Source organism: Vidua chalybeata, chromosome 16 (genome assembly GCF_026979565.1).
Source record: "Vidua chalybeata isolate OUT-0048 chromosome 16, bVidCha1 merged haplotype, whole genome shotgun sequence".
In the NCBI taxonomy this organism is placed as follows: Eukaryota; Metazoa; Chordata; class Aves; order Passeriformes; family Viduidae; genus Vidua; species Vidua chalybeata.
The window spans coordinates 2175321-2188297 of record NC_071545.1 but is presented as its reverse complement, the minus strand read 5'-3'; the positions used below and the strand labels follow the sequence as shown (position 1 = coordinate 2188297).

At 59.8% G+C, this 12977-nt stretch overlaps 1 protein-coding gene across 1 annotated transcript; it reads left to right on the top strand.

The window, feature by feature from the left end:
• Window positions 1–1203: 1203 nt before the first annotated feature.
• NLRC3 (NLR family CARD domain containing 3) lies at window positions 1204–12556 on the top strand. Its single transcript, XM_053957865.1, has 18 exons — window positions 1204–1229; window positions 1634–1824; window positions 2897–4640; window positions 5190–5276; window positions 5955–6038; window positions 6291–6374; window positions 6846–6929; window positions 7038–7121; window positions 7540–7623; window positions 8329–8412; window positions 8846–8929; window positions 9030–9113; window positions 9369–9452; window positions 10095–10178; window positions 10287–10370; window positions 10572–10655; window positions 10834–10917; window positions 11374–12556. Exons 1-18 carry the CDS (start codon window positions 1204–1206, stop codon window positions 11462–11464), a joined length of 3231 nt encoding a protein of 1076 aa, XP_053813840.1. The 3' UTR covers window positions 11465–12556.
• The last annotated feature ends 421 nt before the right edge of the window (window positions 12557–12977 follow it).

Below are 12977 nucleotides of genomic sequence, written 5' to 3'. Positions count from 1 at the left end.
GGAGTTCCAAGCACCTTGGCCTTGCGCCATGGACCAGAAACTCTGCCATGTTTTCCTGGTCCAGCTACATGTGTGCTTTCTCCCTAGAAGAGATTTGACCAAAGAAAGGAGTGTTACCTGTACCTGTTGGTGAGGCTGCATCAAAGCCCCCACAGTGCCCATGTCCCCTCAGGGGTGGGCTTGACAAAGTCTGTGGGCAGGGACCCATTGCAGATCCCAGCAGGGATCCATGTTCACGTGGATCCAGAACATCCTGTAGGGCACGTGGAGGGGAGGAAAGATGCCAGGACACAGGCCTTGAGACACTGTGTGTGCATTGCTCCTGTGATCAGACATCCCCTGGGGCTCAGGAGTTCCCATCTGCACGTGGCCAGTGCCTGGAGACGACTTTGGGGCTGGTGGAGAGGCCACAGCACAGTGCCTCTAACACAGGTGGAGCTGGGAGCACTCTCAGGCATGGAGATATTTCCCTCTCTGCCCCTGCTGAAGAGCAGCAGGACTCTGAGCAGATACACTGAAAAATAAACAGCAAAGCCTCAGCGTGGTTTGGCAGCAGCTGAGGGGGAGGGTGCAGGTAGATGCTCCTGCTCTGGGTGATGATTCAGAGCATCCTCAGAGCTCTGCAACAGGATGTGGTGCTGGCCCCGCTCAGCAAACCCTGACAGAGGCTCTGGATGGGGCCAAGGTGGGTTTGAAACCAAAGCAGGCCCTTCATCACTCTGCCTGCTGCCCCACAACTTCCGTCACAAGACAGAGAATGTACAAGCAGTTCCCAGCCCTGGTGACAGTGGTGACACTCGGGTGCTCCCCAGGTGACCCACAGAGGGCACAGAGGCACTGTCAGGGCAGTTCCTGCACCATTGTGCTTGAGGAAGGTCGTGCTGCAAGTGGTGGTGGTGAAGGCACCAAGTGTGTGGCACTTGAGGTCTGGGCCAAGCTGGAGGGCCCAGTCGTGCCCCTGCCAGTGCAGGGGACTCTGTCTCAGCCAAAAGCTGCTCAATGAACCCCTGGCTCAAGCACAGCCAGCACAACAGCTCAGCGTGGGCTCCCTCCCACACTGCTCCTCATGCTTCTCCTCTTCTTCCACCAGGGACATGGACAGGGGCTGAGGAGCCCCGGGTGGGGCTGTGAGCTGGCCAGGGGACACGGGGTGGCCCATGGGACTCTGCTGCCACCACAGTGCTCCTCGCCCAGGGACCACCCATGTCACAGGAGGCCTCTGATGGAAGGTGAGTGGTGGCTGGGCAGATCTGTCACCTTGGGGGCGTTCTGGGGTCAGAAATGGGATGAGGTGGGGCACCAAGGTGCGAGCAGATCCAAGGCAGTGCTGCACTGGCACCGGGGGAAGGGCTGGCTCTGGAGAGAAATGATCTTGCTCAGACTTTTTTCCCTGCATGGGTTTGGATCCCAGGAGAAAACATCATTTCATGACGGTGTTCTTGAGTCTCTTTGGCTCCAATTTCAGTAGCTCCTGCCCTGACCTAGCAGCTCCTAGCAAAGCCTCCTGCCAGGGCTTTGGGATGGCAAGGAGGGCTTAGGCAGGGCACTCTGGAGGGCTCCAGCTCACCCCTGCTCCCTTCAGAGTCAGGGGCAATTCTGCACTGCTGCCTTTTCCTGTCACCCACATTGCCAGGGCTGGCCCAGGACACACCTGTCCCTCTGTCCTGTCCCACAGGGGCCTGGATCAACCGGTGCCACAGGCAGCCGGCGAGGGCCGTCTCCCCGCAGTTCCTGGAGGACATCATCTCCCACCTGCGCAGGCTGGAGCTCCTGACGGCCGAGGAGGCTGCCCGGGTGCAGGCAGCGAGCCCCCTGCCCGAGCAGGTGAGGGCTGTGGTGGATGTCCTGGCTGGCAAGGGCAGCCACGCCTCCCAGTCCCTGCAGAGCCTCATCGAGACCTCCAGCTCGCAGCTCCACATCGCTGTCCATGGTAGGCAGCCCGGCCAGGGGGGCTGCACGCGTGGCCCGGTGCTTGCTGGAGCAACCTGGGGTGTGCACAGAGCTGGGGGTGCTGGCAGCTCTGCCGGGGGCACCTGTGCAAGTGACGGTGCCAGCCCAAGGACTCTGCTGGGGAAGGACACAGCCAGGGGTGACAAAGGCTCTCTGCCAGGTCTGAGGGACCTTCCTGCCGGCCCCTCACTGCCCTCTGCACACCTCTCTGGGCAGCTGAGGAGTTTTTAATGTCCTCAGTGTCCAGATGACACCAGCCAGTCCCAGCGCCAGGCTGGGAACAGGAAAAGGACGGCTGACCCTGACCCCACGTGCTGGTGGCTGCCCCAGCTTCGGGCTCTCTCTGCAGCCCTCCTGGAGAGCTTTCCCTGGTTTCCCTCCTGGCTGGAAGGCTCCAGCTTGGTGTCTGCTCCAAATCTCTCACACCATCATCCCCTGCTTGCCCAGCCTTTACTGGAGGTTTAATTTCACTGTGATACCTGAGCCAGGTGAGCAGGACACGTGCAGAGGGGGCCACCAGGTTCAGCCAAGAGTCCAGTTCATCAGAGAGTCCATGGCAATGAGGCAGGAATGAAGTCAAGTTGGGAAGTCAGTCGAGAGGTCAGGGTCAGGCCCAGAAGGACAACCAGGTTCAGACACAGTCCAGTGGCCACCAGGCAAGGGCAGAGTGATGCACATACAACAGCTCCTACAACATAGCTTCAGCTGAGGCTGAAGGCTCAGGGCTGAGCTTAAATGGGCTCCTGGACTGACTGTGAGGCTGATCAGGGCCCTTTAGGCCCATTGGTGCCCTCTGAGCCCTGCCCACCGTCCTTTCCCACCAGGATGTAAGGACTCCATGAGGTTTCCCTCTGCATGGGAATGGCAGAAAAGTGAAGCAGCTTCTGTCATTTGCCTTTGTGGTTCCTCCTCTTCCTCCTTACCCTTGTTTAATTTCTCTGTGCAGAACCCATGGTGCAGAAGCACCTGGAGAGCCTCCAGAGCTCCTGTGGGAATGGCCTGGAGACAGGAGCCCTGCAGCGCCTCACCAACCTGCTGCTGGTGGAAGGCCTGACCGACATCCAGGAGAAGGAGCACGACATCCTGCAGGTTGAGACCACCAAAGGCCTGCCAAGCGTCTCCAAGAGCATCCCCCTGGAGAAGCTGTTCCTGCCTCTCTCCAAAGTCAGCATCCCCCCTCGGATCTCTGTCACCATCGGCGTGGCCGGGATCGGCAAGAGCACTCTGGTGAAGCTGTTTGTCTGCAGCTGGGCAAAGGGGGAGATCAACAGGGACATCGTGTTTGTGCTGCCCCTCACCTTCCGGGAGCTCAACACCTACGAGAAGCTCTCTGCTGAGCGCCTCGTCTGCTCGGCCTTCCCCCACACCACCAAGCCCGGCTGCATCTCGGCCGGAGCCGCCCGCACCCTGCTCATCCTCGACGGCCTGGATGAGTTCAAGACCCCCTTGGATTTTTCCAACGCAGTGGTTTGCACCGATCCCAAAAAGGAGATCCAGGTGGACAACCTGATCACCAACATTATAAGGGGAAACCTGCTGCAGGAGGCCTCTGTGTGGGTCACGTCGCGGCCGGCGGCGGCCAGGCAGATTCCCAGCGGGCTGGTGGATCGCATGACGGAAATCCGAGGGTTTGGGGCTGCAGAGATGAAGGACTTCTTGGAGCAGATGTTCCCGGACAACAGAGAGCTGTCCAGCCAAGTCCTGCAGCACATCAGGGCTAACAGGTCGCTCCACGTCCTGTGCACCATTCCTGGTTTTTGCTGGATTTCTGGCTCCTCGATCGCTTATTTCCTAAAACGTAGCGGCGATCAATCCCAAGAAGCAACCGTGGTCCCCAGGACCCTGTCAGAAATCTACTCCTATTATTTTAAAATGGCTCTGAGTGGTGACTGGCTGGAAAAGCCGAGAGAAACCCTCAGGATTGAGCAGGCTGTGAACACCAGCAAGAAGCTGGTGGGCAGCCTGGGCAGGCTGGCCTTCTACGGGCTGCTCCGGAGGAAACATGTGTTCTACGAGCAGGACATGAAGGCCTACGGCATCGACCTCTCCCTGCTGCACAGCTGCCTCTCCACCCGCCTCCTGCTCAAGGAGGACATGCAGGCCTCCACAGCCTACTACTTCTCCCACTTAACCATTCAGGAGTTCCTGGCAGCTCTTTATTACTACACGGCGGCCAAGCGGGCCATCTTCGACCTCTTCACGGAGAGCGGAATGTCCTGGCCCAAGCTGGGCTTCCTCAACCACTTCAGGAGCGCCGTTCAGAGGGCGCTGCAGGCCGAGGACAGGCAGCTGGACGTCTTCATCCGCTTCCTCTCGGGGCTCCTGTCCCCGCAGGTGAACAAGCTGCTGTCGGGGTGGCTGCTGGCGAAGGACGAGCACGGCGGGTTCAGGAGCCAGGCCATCGGTGTCCTGCAGGGCTGCCTGAACGCCGAGCACGCCGTCTCCTCGCGCGCCGTCAACGCCATGCGCTGCCTGCACGAGATGCAGCACACGGACACCGCCAAGGCCGTGGAGGAGGCCATGAGGAGCGGGAGCTTGGCCGGGATGCTCACCCCCATGAACTGCTCTGCCCTGGCTTATCTCCTGCAGGTCTCTGACGTCTGCCTGGAGGAGACGAACCTCTCCAACTGCCTCACCTACAATGTCTGTAAGAGCCTGCTCTCCCAGCTCCTCTTCTGCCACAGCCTCAGGTGAGTCCTGGTGGGATTGCACCAGGAGTGAGGAGAGATGCCAGGCTGTGACTGTGGAATCACAGATTGGTTTGGGCTGGAAGGGAACTTAAAGCCCATCCAGTTCCACCCCCTGCCTTGGGCAGGGACAACTTCCACTGTCCCAGGCTGCTCCAAGCCCTGTCCAGCCCGGCCTTGGACACTGCCAGGGATCCAGTGGCAGCCACAGCTTCTCTGGGCACCCTGTGCCAGGGCCTCCTCACTCTCACAGGGAAGAATTTCATCATAAATTCTAATCTAAATCTCTCCTCTTTTAGTTTAAACCTGTTCCCTGTTCTGAGTACGGGAGGCTGCAATGAGTTCTCTCTCCCCTGTGACTCACAATCCCAGTGGGACTCACAATGGGTCCACCAAACCTTGTCCACCTGCAGAGAGCTGCCCTGGGGGTGGCACTGGGTCAGCTCTGCCTGTGTCCTTGAGCTTCTCCACCTGGGACAGGCAGATGGCATGGGAGGATCATCCTTTGTTCTCCAAACCCTTGCTCTTGCTTTTTCCTTGTGTCTCCTGCAGGCTGGACAATAACCAGTTTAAGGATGATGTGATGGAGCTGCTGGGCAGTGTGCTGAGTGGGAAGGACTGCCAGATCCAGAGGCTCAGGTAGGACCTGGCCCAGGGCGGACGGGATGTCCTGGGGATGCAACGTGGAGCTGGGGGCACCCCAAAACCAGGGTGAGGGTCCCCCAGGAATGTGTCTCCCACTGGCTCCCCAGAGTGTCTAATGACAAGGGCAGCCCCACATGATCCCCTGCACCCAGGCACAGTGACCTTACCACAAAGTTGTCTTGCCAAAAGTTGTCTCCTGGAACTGCTGCCTCCTCACTGTTCCTAAAAAAAAGTCAATAAACCCATGGGTTATCCTAACAAACCACTTCCCAAGGTCACAGCAGATTGCTGGACACTCGAGGCTCTGCATGGACCTGCTGCATGGAGGGGACAGGCTCCTGACCCCCAGCAGGGAGGTGCCTCATCCCAGACAGATGGATTCCCACTTTCCTCACTTCCTCCTCTTCCTCAAGGCTGCACAGAGTTCCCCATGCTGCCATCTGAGCTCCTTTATAGGACACAAATGAATTTTATGTCCAGAAACGGTGTCCTTGCAGTCCCTGCCTGGTGTCCACACCAGGAGAACAGCATCACTTTGGTTGTACCATGAACCAAATGCTCCCCATGGCTTTTCTCTGCTCACCCATCCCAGCTGCGTCCTGGGACATGCCAGGGTCTGTGCCAGTCTCTTTCTCCTCTGGAAAAACACCCAATTTTCATTTTTCTGGGCAGCTTGGCAGAAAATCAGATCAGCAACAAGGGAGCCAAAGCTCTGGCCAGGTCTCTGCTGGTGAACAGGAGCCTGATGGTGCTGGAGTAAGTGTTCCCCCCCTTGCCCAGCTCCCGTGGTGCCCACATTCCCTCTGGGAATCAATCCCTGCCCACGGCGGGGCTGGATCCCACCCGGCCTGACTGAGCTGGGGAAGGTCTCCAGCCCCTAAAGCCACCACCACGAGCTGCTGGCCTGATGTCCCACCTCAGCAGTGCCATGTGGAGGCATCTGGCTTAAACTGGGCCTGTGCCAGTCTGGCTTTGCTAACCTTGGCTTTTCTGCCTGTCCCGCCCCAGCCTGCGGAGCAACTCCATCGGCCCCACCGGAGCCAAAGCCCTGGCTGATGCCCTGAAAAAAAACCAAATCCTGCTTTCCCTGAAGTAAGTCTCAACCTCTGGAGCAGGTCCCCAGGGCAGGCCCCTTTCCGTCCCTCTTCTGTCCCACTGGGGTTTTCCCAAGCTCCAAGGGCCAGCCCGTGGGGTCAGCCTGGGCATACCCTGGTCAGTTGTGCTGGGCAGTGAACACGAGTGCAGCGGGCACAGACCCAGGGACTGGGGCAGCCCTGGGCCACAAAGCTGGGATTCTCCTGCCTCTTGGGAAGTGGAGGGAGGGGTTGGGGTTGCGGTCCAGGTCAAGCTCCCAGGGTGCTGTTTGATGGAAGAAGGAATATCCCATGGGAGAGGAGGGAAGGAGACTCTTGGTCAGGGATGCTTGGGGGCCAGACCCCTTTCTCAAGCCAGGGACAAGGGCAAGTAAACCCCAGGGCAGGTGGCCACTGCCCTGCAGCCCTGCACAGCCCCTGGCCCTGCTGTGGGAGCATCCACGCATGGCTTCACTGCTGTGTCCCACAGCCTCCAGCACAACTCCATCAAGGAGGACGGGGCCACCTTTCTGGCCGAGGCCCTGCTGACCAACCACAGGCTGGTGACCCTGCAGTGAGTGACCCAGACGTGGTGTCCCCACCTCCAGCCACCCAGCAGGGTGGGTGCCACCGATGGGGACGTGGCACCTGCCATTCACAGGTGCCTTCCTGGCTTTTGCAGCCTGCAGAAAAACGCCATCGGAGCCCAGGGTGCCCGGAAAATCGCGGAGGCGCTGAAGCAGAACTGCAGCCTGAGGGAGCTGATGTGAGCACGGCATGAGGTGGAGGGATGGCAGTGCCAGCCACATCTCCTGGGATCTGTGGGCAGGAGTGGCAGGAAAGGGGCAGCCCATGTGACAGGCAGGAGGGACACTGCTGGCTCTGCAGGATAGAGAGAGCAGGGCCTTTGGAGCAGCCCTGTGGAGATGCTCTCTGTACCTCCAGGGATGCAGGGAGCCACACAAAGAAAGGAGAAGCTGTCTCCCCTCTGGCAGAGGGAAGCAGGGGAGCTCCAGGCCCTGAGGAAACATTAAAAGCTATTCCAGCTCAAACCAGCCACAATACAGAGGTGTACATAGGTGGGAAATGAGGTGGCAGCGAGCTCATGCTCGTTGCTGCAGCAGGAAGGGCCTGGGGGAGGTGAATCCCTTGCTGGCAGTTCCAAGCTTCCTCTTCTGTCTCAGACTCTCAAGCAACTCAGTGGGAGACAACGGCTCCATTGCCTTGGCCGAGGCTCTGAGGGTGAACCACAGCCTGCAAAGCCTTGAGTAAGTTCCCCCTCCGTGCCTGGACTCCTTGACAACAGAGCTCAGCCTCCTCCTTCCAGCAAAATCTGCCACCCCTCAAGCCCTCAGCCCCTCCCCATGTCTGTCCCACTCCACATTCCCTGGATGTTCAGGCTGGAACACGATGTGGCAGCTCCAGCAGCAGCCAGGCTGGCCCTGCCTGCACCAAGGGGCACTGACAGAATTAATCCTAAAACCCAGTGATGACTTTTTATTCTGGCTTGGAGGAAATCAGTAGCTTTGGGTGTTCTCTCTCTCAAAAGTGATGGGAATTGGCTAAGGAGGGAGGTAATGGGCTGGGGCCTGGCAGAGTCAGGCTGGAATGGTGCCACCTTCACTCCCCATGGGAACAGCCCCGGGAGAGGAGGGCTGCTGGCTCCTGCTGATGAGTGGCTATGCCCTGGCTGTGTCCCTGTGACAAGGATCCCAAACCCATGGGAGCCGCGTGCCCAGCTGAGCCAGCAGCCACAGTGACCAGTGGGGACAAGGGTGTCCCAAAGTGCTGGCAAACCCTGTCCCCTCTGCTTGCTGGGGCTGTGCAGCTGTGCTCAGCAGGAACGGCTGATCCCGCCCTGGACGCTGCCAGGGCTGGTCCTTCTGCCTTGCTCCCCCACCTCAAACGTGACCCTGCAGCCCAGCTGTGATGCCGAGTCTGGCCCATCCTCACACCTTCCCTGTTTGTCTCAGTCTCCAGAGCAACTCCATCAGCAGCGCAGGGGTCACGGCGCTGACAGCAGCTCTCTGCTCCAACAAGGGACTCCTCAGCCTCAAGTGAGTGACAGTCCTGCAGCCACCCTGGCCAAAAGCTGCTGCTGGGACCTGGGAGCTTTTCAGCAGCCTGGGCTTGTGCCTGGTTGTTTCCACAAGTGCTCTGAGACGCTGAAAGCAGCTTTGGTCCCTCCTTCAGCTGTGAGGAACTTCTGTCTTTATCCTTCTCCCTTTGGGACAATATTCATTCAGCCACATCTTGGAATGACAGGATGGCAGCAGGGATGGGAGGCTGGCAGAAAGCCCTGATGGGCCACCAGTGCCCAGAGGAAACACAGGGAATGGAGCTGCAGGAGCTGATGGGGGTGGTCTCAGACAAACTGCTCTACTCAGCTGGTGGCCTCAGCCCCAGAGCAGGAGGCAAAGGGGGCCCTGGGGGAGCAGCTGATCCAGCCCTGCCTTGGCTGCTGCTCCCCAGCCCCGTGTCTTTCCCCAGCCTCCGGGAGAACTCCATCAGCAAGGAGGGGGGCCCTGCCATCGCCCGTGCCCTGCGGAGCAACAGCACCCTCAGGAAGCTGGAGTAAGTCCCATGGGCCCAGGAGAGCACCCAGACCACCCCGTGCTGTCCCTGGAGCTCTCCTCAACTTTTCCTGTGTGACCTGAGTCCTCTGTCCCTCCAGCTTGGCGGCCAACCTGCTGTACGATGACGGGGGCAAGGCCATCGCCTTGGCCATCAGGGAGAACCGGGCCCTCACGTCCCTGCAGTGAGTGTCCCCTGGGCCTGCCTGGCTGTGAGGGCCCTTGCATGGACATGGGCAGGGACACTGCTCCTGGCCCTCAGCCCCTCCAGGCTGTGACATGGCCCCCCTGGGCCACCCTCCAAGGGAGGTGTGCTGTGACATCCTGGATGGATCCACAGGTCTTGCACGTCCCTGGATGGGTGTGGACGGGTGTGGAGCCTGGCTGGGTCAGGGCACGCTCACAGCCCAAGGCTTCACCTCATTTTCTCCTGTTTGCAGCTTGCAGTGGAACTTCATCCAGGCCAAGGCAGCCACGGCCCTGGCACAAGCACTACAGTCCAACAGCAGCCTGGCCAGCCTCGAGTAAGTGGGGACATGGGTGGATGGGTGCTGGGCCCTACTGGTAGGGCCCTTAAAGCTCATCCAGTGCCACCCCTGCCATGGGCAGGGACAACCTCCACTGTCCCAGGCTGCTCCAAGCCCCAGTGTCCAGCCTGGCCTTGGACACTGCCAGGGATCCAGGGGCAGCCACAGCTGCTCTGGCACCCTGTGCCAGGGCCTGCCCACCTCATTCTTCCCAGTATCCCATCTATCCCTGCCCTCTGGCAGTGGGAAACCATTCCCTCTTGTGCTGCAACCCCTTGTCCTTGCGCCTGGTTGTTTCTACAAGTGCTCTGAGATGCTGAAAGCAGCTTTGGTCCCTCCTCCAGCTGTGAGGAACTTCTCTCCATCTTTATCTTTTTCCCTATGGGACAATATTCATTCAGCCATGTCTTGGAATGAATCTCTGCAAACCCTTGTGCCAAGTCCCTCTCCAGCTCTCCTGGAGTCCCTTTAGGCACTGGAAATCTCCTGTGTCCCCATTGCTGTCCCTGGCTGGGGATGCTCTAAATGCCTTTTGGCCCAGGAGCTCTCCCAAGCCATTTGGGAATGCTGGGCCCTGTGCTGGCCCTGTCCCTGCCCCTGGTTGCCAGGCCACGGGCACACACAGCCCTTCTGTCGCAGCCTGCAGGAGAACGCCATCGGAGACGAGGGCATGGCCGCCCTCTCCGCTGCACTGAAGGTCAACACCACCCTGGCAGATCTCCAGTGCGTATCCAGGCTGCAGCAGGGCCCTGCTGTCACAGCCTAATTATCCTAATTAACACACCATGGCCACCTCAGGACTGGTGCTGAAGGGTCCCCGTTCCCTTGCAGCCTGCAAGTGGCTTCAGTTGGCGCGGCCGGTGCCCAAGCCCTGGCAGAAGCCTTGATGGTCAACAAGAGCCTGCAGACCCTGGAGTAAGTGCTCTGTGGGGCCACCAAGTGCCCACGGCTGTGCCACTGATCCCTGGGGTGTCTGAGAGCCTGGCCCTTGGCTCGCCACCGCTTCTGCCCTGGCGTGGTGATGTCCCAGACCTGTCCCTGGGCTCGCTGCGTGCAGTCACTTCTCCCCCTCCTCCCGTCTGGGGCTGTCCTGCCTCACTGCTCCTTTGTTTGCAGCCTGCGGGGAAACTCCCTGGGCCCGGCGGGGGCCAAGGCCGTGGCCAACGCGCTGAAGGTCAACCGCAGCCTGCGCTGGCTCAAGTGAGTGTCCCACCCCCAGGAACAGCCTGTCCAGACATTCCCTGAGGAATGGAGTGGGATGGCCAAGCCAGTGGTTCTCAGAAGGGCAAACCCTGAGCAGGTGGCTCTTCCCAATGCCCAGCGCATGCACTGGGTGGCCACATGTGCTGGTGCTGTCTGACCCTCCTGCCTCCCACAGCCTGCAGGAAAACTCCCTGGGCATGGATGGAGCCATCTGCATCGCCACGGCCCTCAAGGGCAACCACGGCCTCACCTATGTCAAGTAAGTGGCTGCTGCAGTGGGTGGGAAAGGCAGGGATGGGGGAGACCGTGGGAACCATCCAGGGACCTTCCCCACTGCCAGCCCTGCCCATTCCTGGCTGCCCCACAGGGCAGGGGCATCCCGTGCTCCTCCCAGTGTGGCAGCCACTACCCCCACACAGCTCCAGACCCCTCAGCTCCCCTCCAGGGATGCCTCTGGGCCAAAGAACCACCTCAAAAGACAAATACTCTCCAAAACCAGGGGAGAAGTGGCTCAGCCTCTCCAGCTATCCAGGGCTGTCTCCAGCTCCTCGCTTGGCTGCCCCAGGGCTCTCAGGGCTCTTGAGCAGGGTCCTGCATGGAGTGGGGTGGGCACAGGTGCTGCTGGCTGCTGGTGCAAAGCTGGGCAGCATCTCCTGTGCCCACCAAGGACCCTGCTCTGCCTCGTGCCCCAGCCTGAGCCCTCTGTCCCTCCCAGCCTGCAGGGGAACCGTATCGGGCAGTCGGGAGCCAAGATGATCTCGGACGCCATCCGGAGCAACTCGCCCGACTGCGTCGTGGACGTGTGAGGGGCCCTGGCTGCAGCGAGGGGACCCGGGGTCCCCCTGGCCTGGGTGACTGCAGGAGCTCCTTGGTGCCCATCTCAGGGACGAGAACTGGGGCAAGGAAAGCTCCTGAGCTCCTGGCACGGCCCAGGAAGAACGAGGGTGTCGGATCAGGAGTGCAGGAGGGTCAAGACTCGTGTTGAAAGCTGAGGGATGTGTGTGCCCATGTCTGTGTTCATCCAGGCCCTGGGGGAGCTTCAGGGAATGGGGGAAATGCAAAAAGGAGTGAGGAGGGGCAGATGCCACATGCCAGACCTTGTTTTTGTGGGGGATTTACCTGCTGGTGGCAGCAACTCCTCATGTGCTTTGTCACCCCTGGCTAAAAACAGCCCAGTCCAGCAGGCTGCCCTTGAAATCGCAGACGGACAAGAGAGATTTGCTGCTGCCTTGCTCAGATGGCAGTGATGCTGTGGACCTGGGCACTTCCAGCAGGTCCTGGCTGGTACTGTGCCCTCAGTGACAGGTTGGTGCTGGCCAGACACACCTGGAGTGTTCTCTAACGGAGAGAGGTAACCCAAGGCATAGGAGTGGAACCATCTAGAAAGACCTTGGGAAAGGAGTCCTCAGGAAAATGGAGGAGTAAAAGGGGAATGTAAGAGGAACTGCACTGCCCGAGGGTGGGATGTCTCCAGTACATCGTGGTGCTACACCAGGACTGCCTCAGCTCAAACTTCTGCCTCTCAGCTTCAGGCTGGAGCTCTTGGATCTCCTGCTGCTGTCACTGGTGTTCTGTGACCTTGGGATACAACTTCCTGATGTCCCAGCTGCAGGGTCTGTCCCTAGCGGGTCACCTTTTGCCTAGGAGAGGCTCTGTGTGTGTCACAGAGACCCAGTGGCTCTCCAGAGGTGCCAGCTCTGCAGGTGACCCAGCAGCCAAACTGTGAACCCTTGGAGCCCCCTGAAGCCACTGTCCCCTGTCCCCAGCCCACCCAGGACACGCTGCCACACTCAGGGCAGCCAGTAGCTGCAGCAGAGACCTGGGGGCTGATCCCAGAAACACTGGGCTGAGCTCTGGAGATGTAAATGCTTGGGAATAAATTAGTTCCTGGATGAGAAGATGCCTCGTGCAGCCTTGCTCTTGCACCGCAGGACATTTGGGATGGGATGGGCTGTGCTGCACTGCCCTGGGCTGAAAGCTCAGTTCACTGGCACAGGTGCTGCTGCTGCTGCCTGGCACAAGCAGCTGCAACACCAGCAGTGGCTTTGCCAAATGCCTGCTGGCCGTGCTGGAGGCTAGGTGGCACTGCTGCCTGGACAGAGAGGCTCTGCCTCTGTGCACACCAGGTGTGGAGTCACTTTTCCATCTGGGCCTACAGTACAGGAAATAGAAAACTGTGACTCAAAGTGCAGCCCAGAATGGGAGACTGGGCCTGGTCTCAGGGGTCAGATCATAACAGAATGGTTTGGGTTGGAAGGATTCTGAAAGCCCATCCATTTGCACCCCTGCCATGGGCAGGGTCACCTTCCACTATTCCTC

What these genes read in the sequence shown, in the direction of transcription:
- NLRC3 (XM_053957865.1), top strand. Translation starts at nt 1,204, where the DNA reads ATGTCACAGGAGGCCTCTGATGGAAG. An exon ending in ACCACCCTGGCAGATCTCCA is followed by an intron (nt 10,179 to 10,286) that starts GTGCGTATCCAG and finishes GTTCCCTTGCAG; the next exon opens with CCTGCAAGTGGCTTCAGTTG. An exon ending in CACGGCCTCACCTATGTCAA is followed by an intron (nt 10,918 to 11,373) that starts GTAAGTGGCTGC and finishes TGTCCCTCCCAG; the next exon opens with CCTGCAGGGGAACCGTATCG.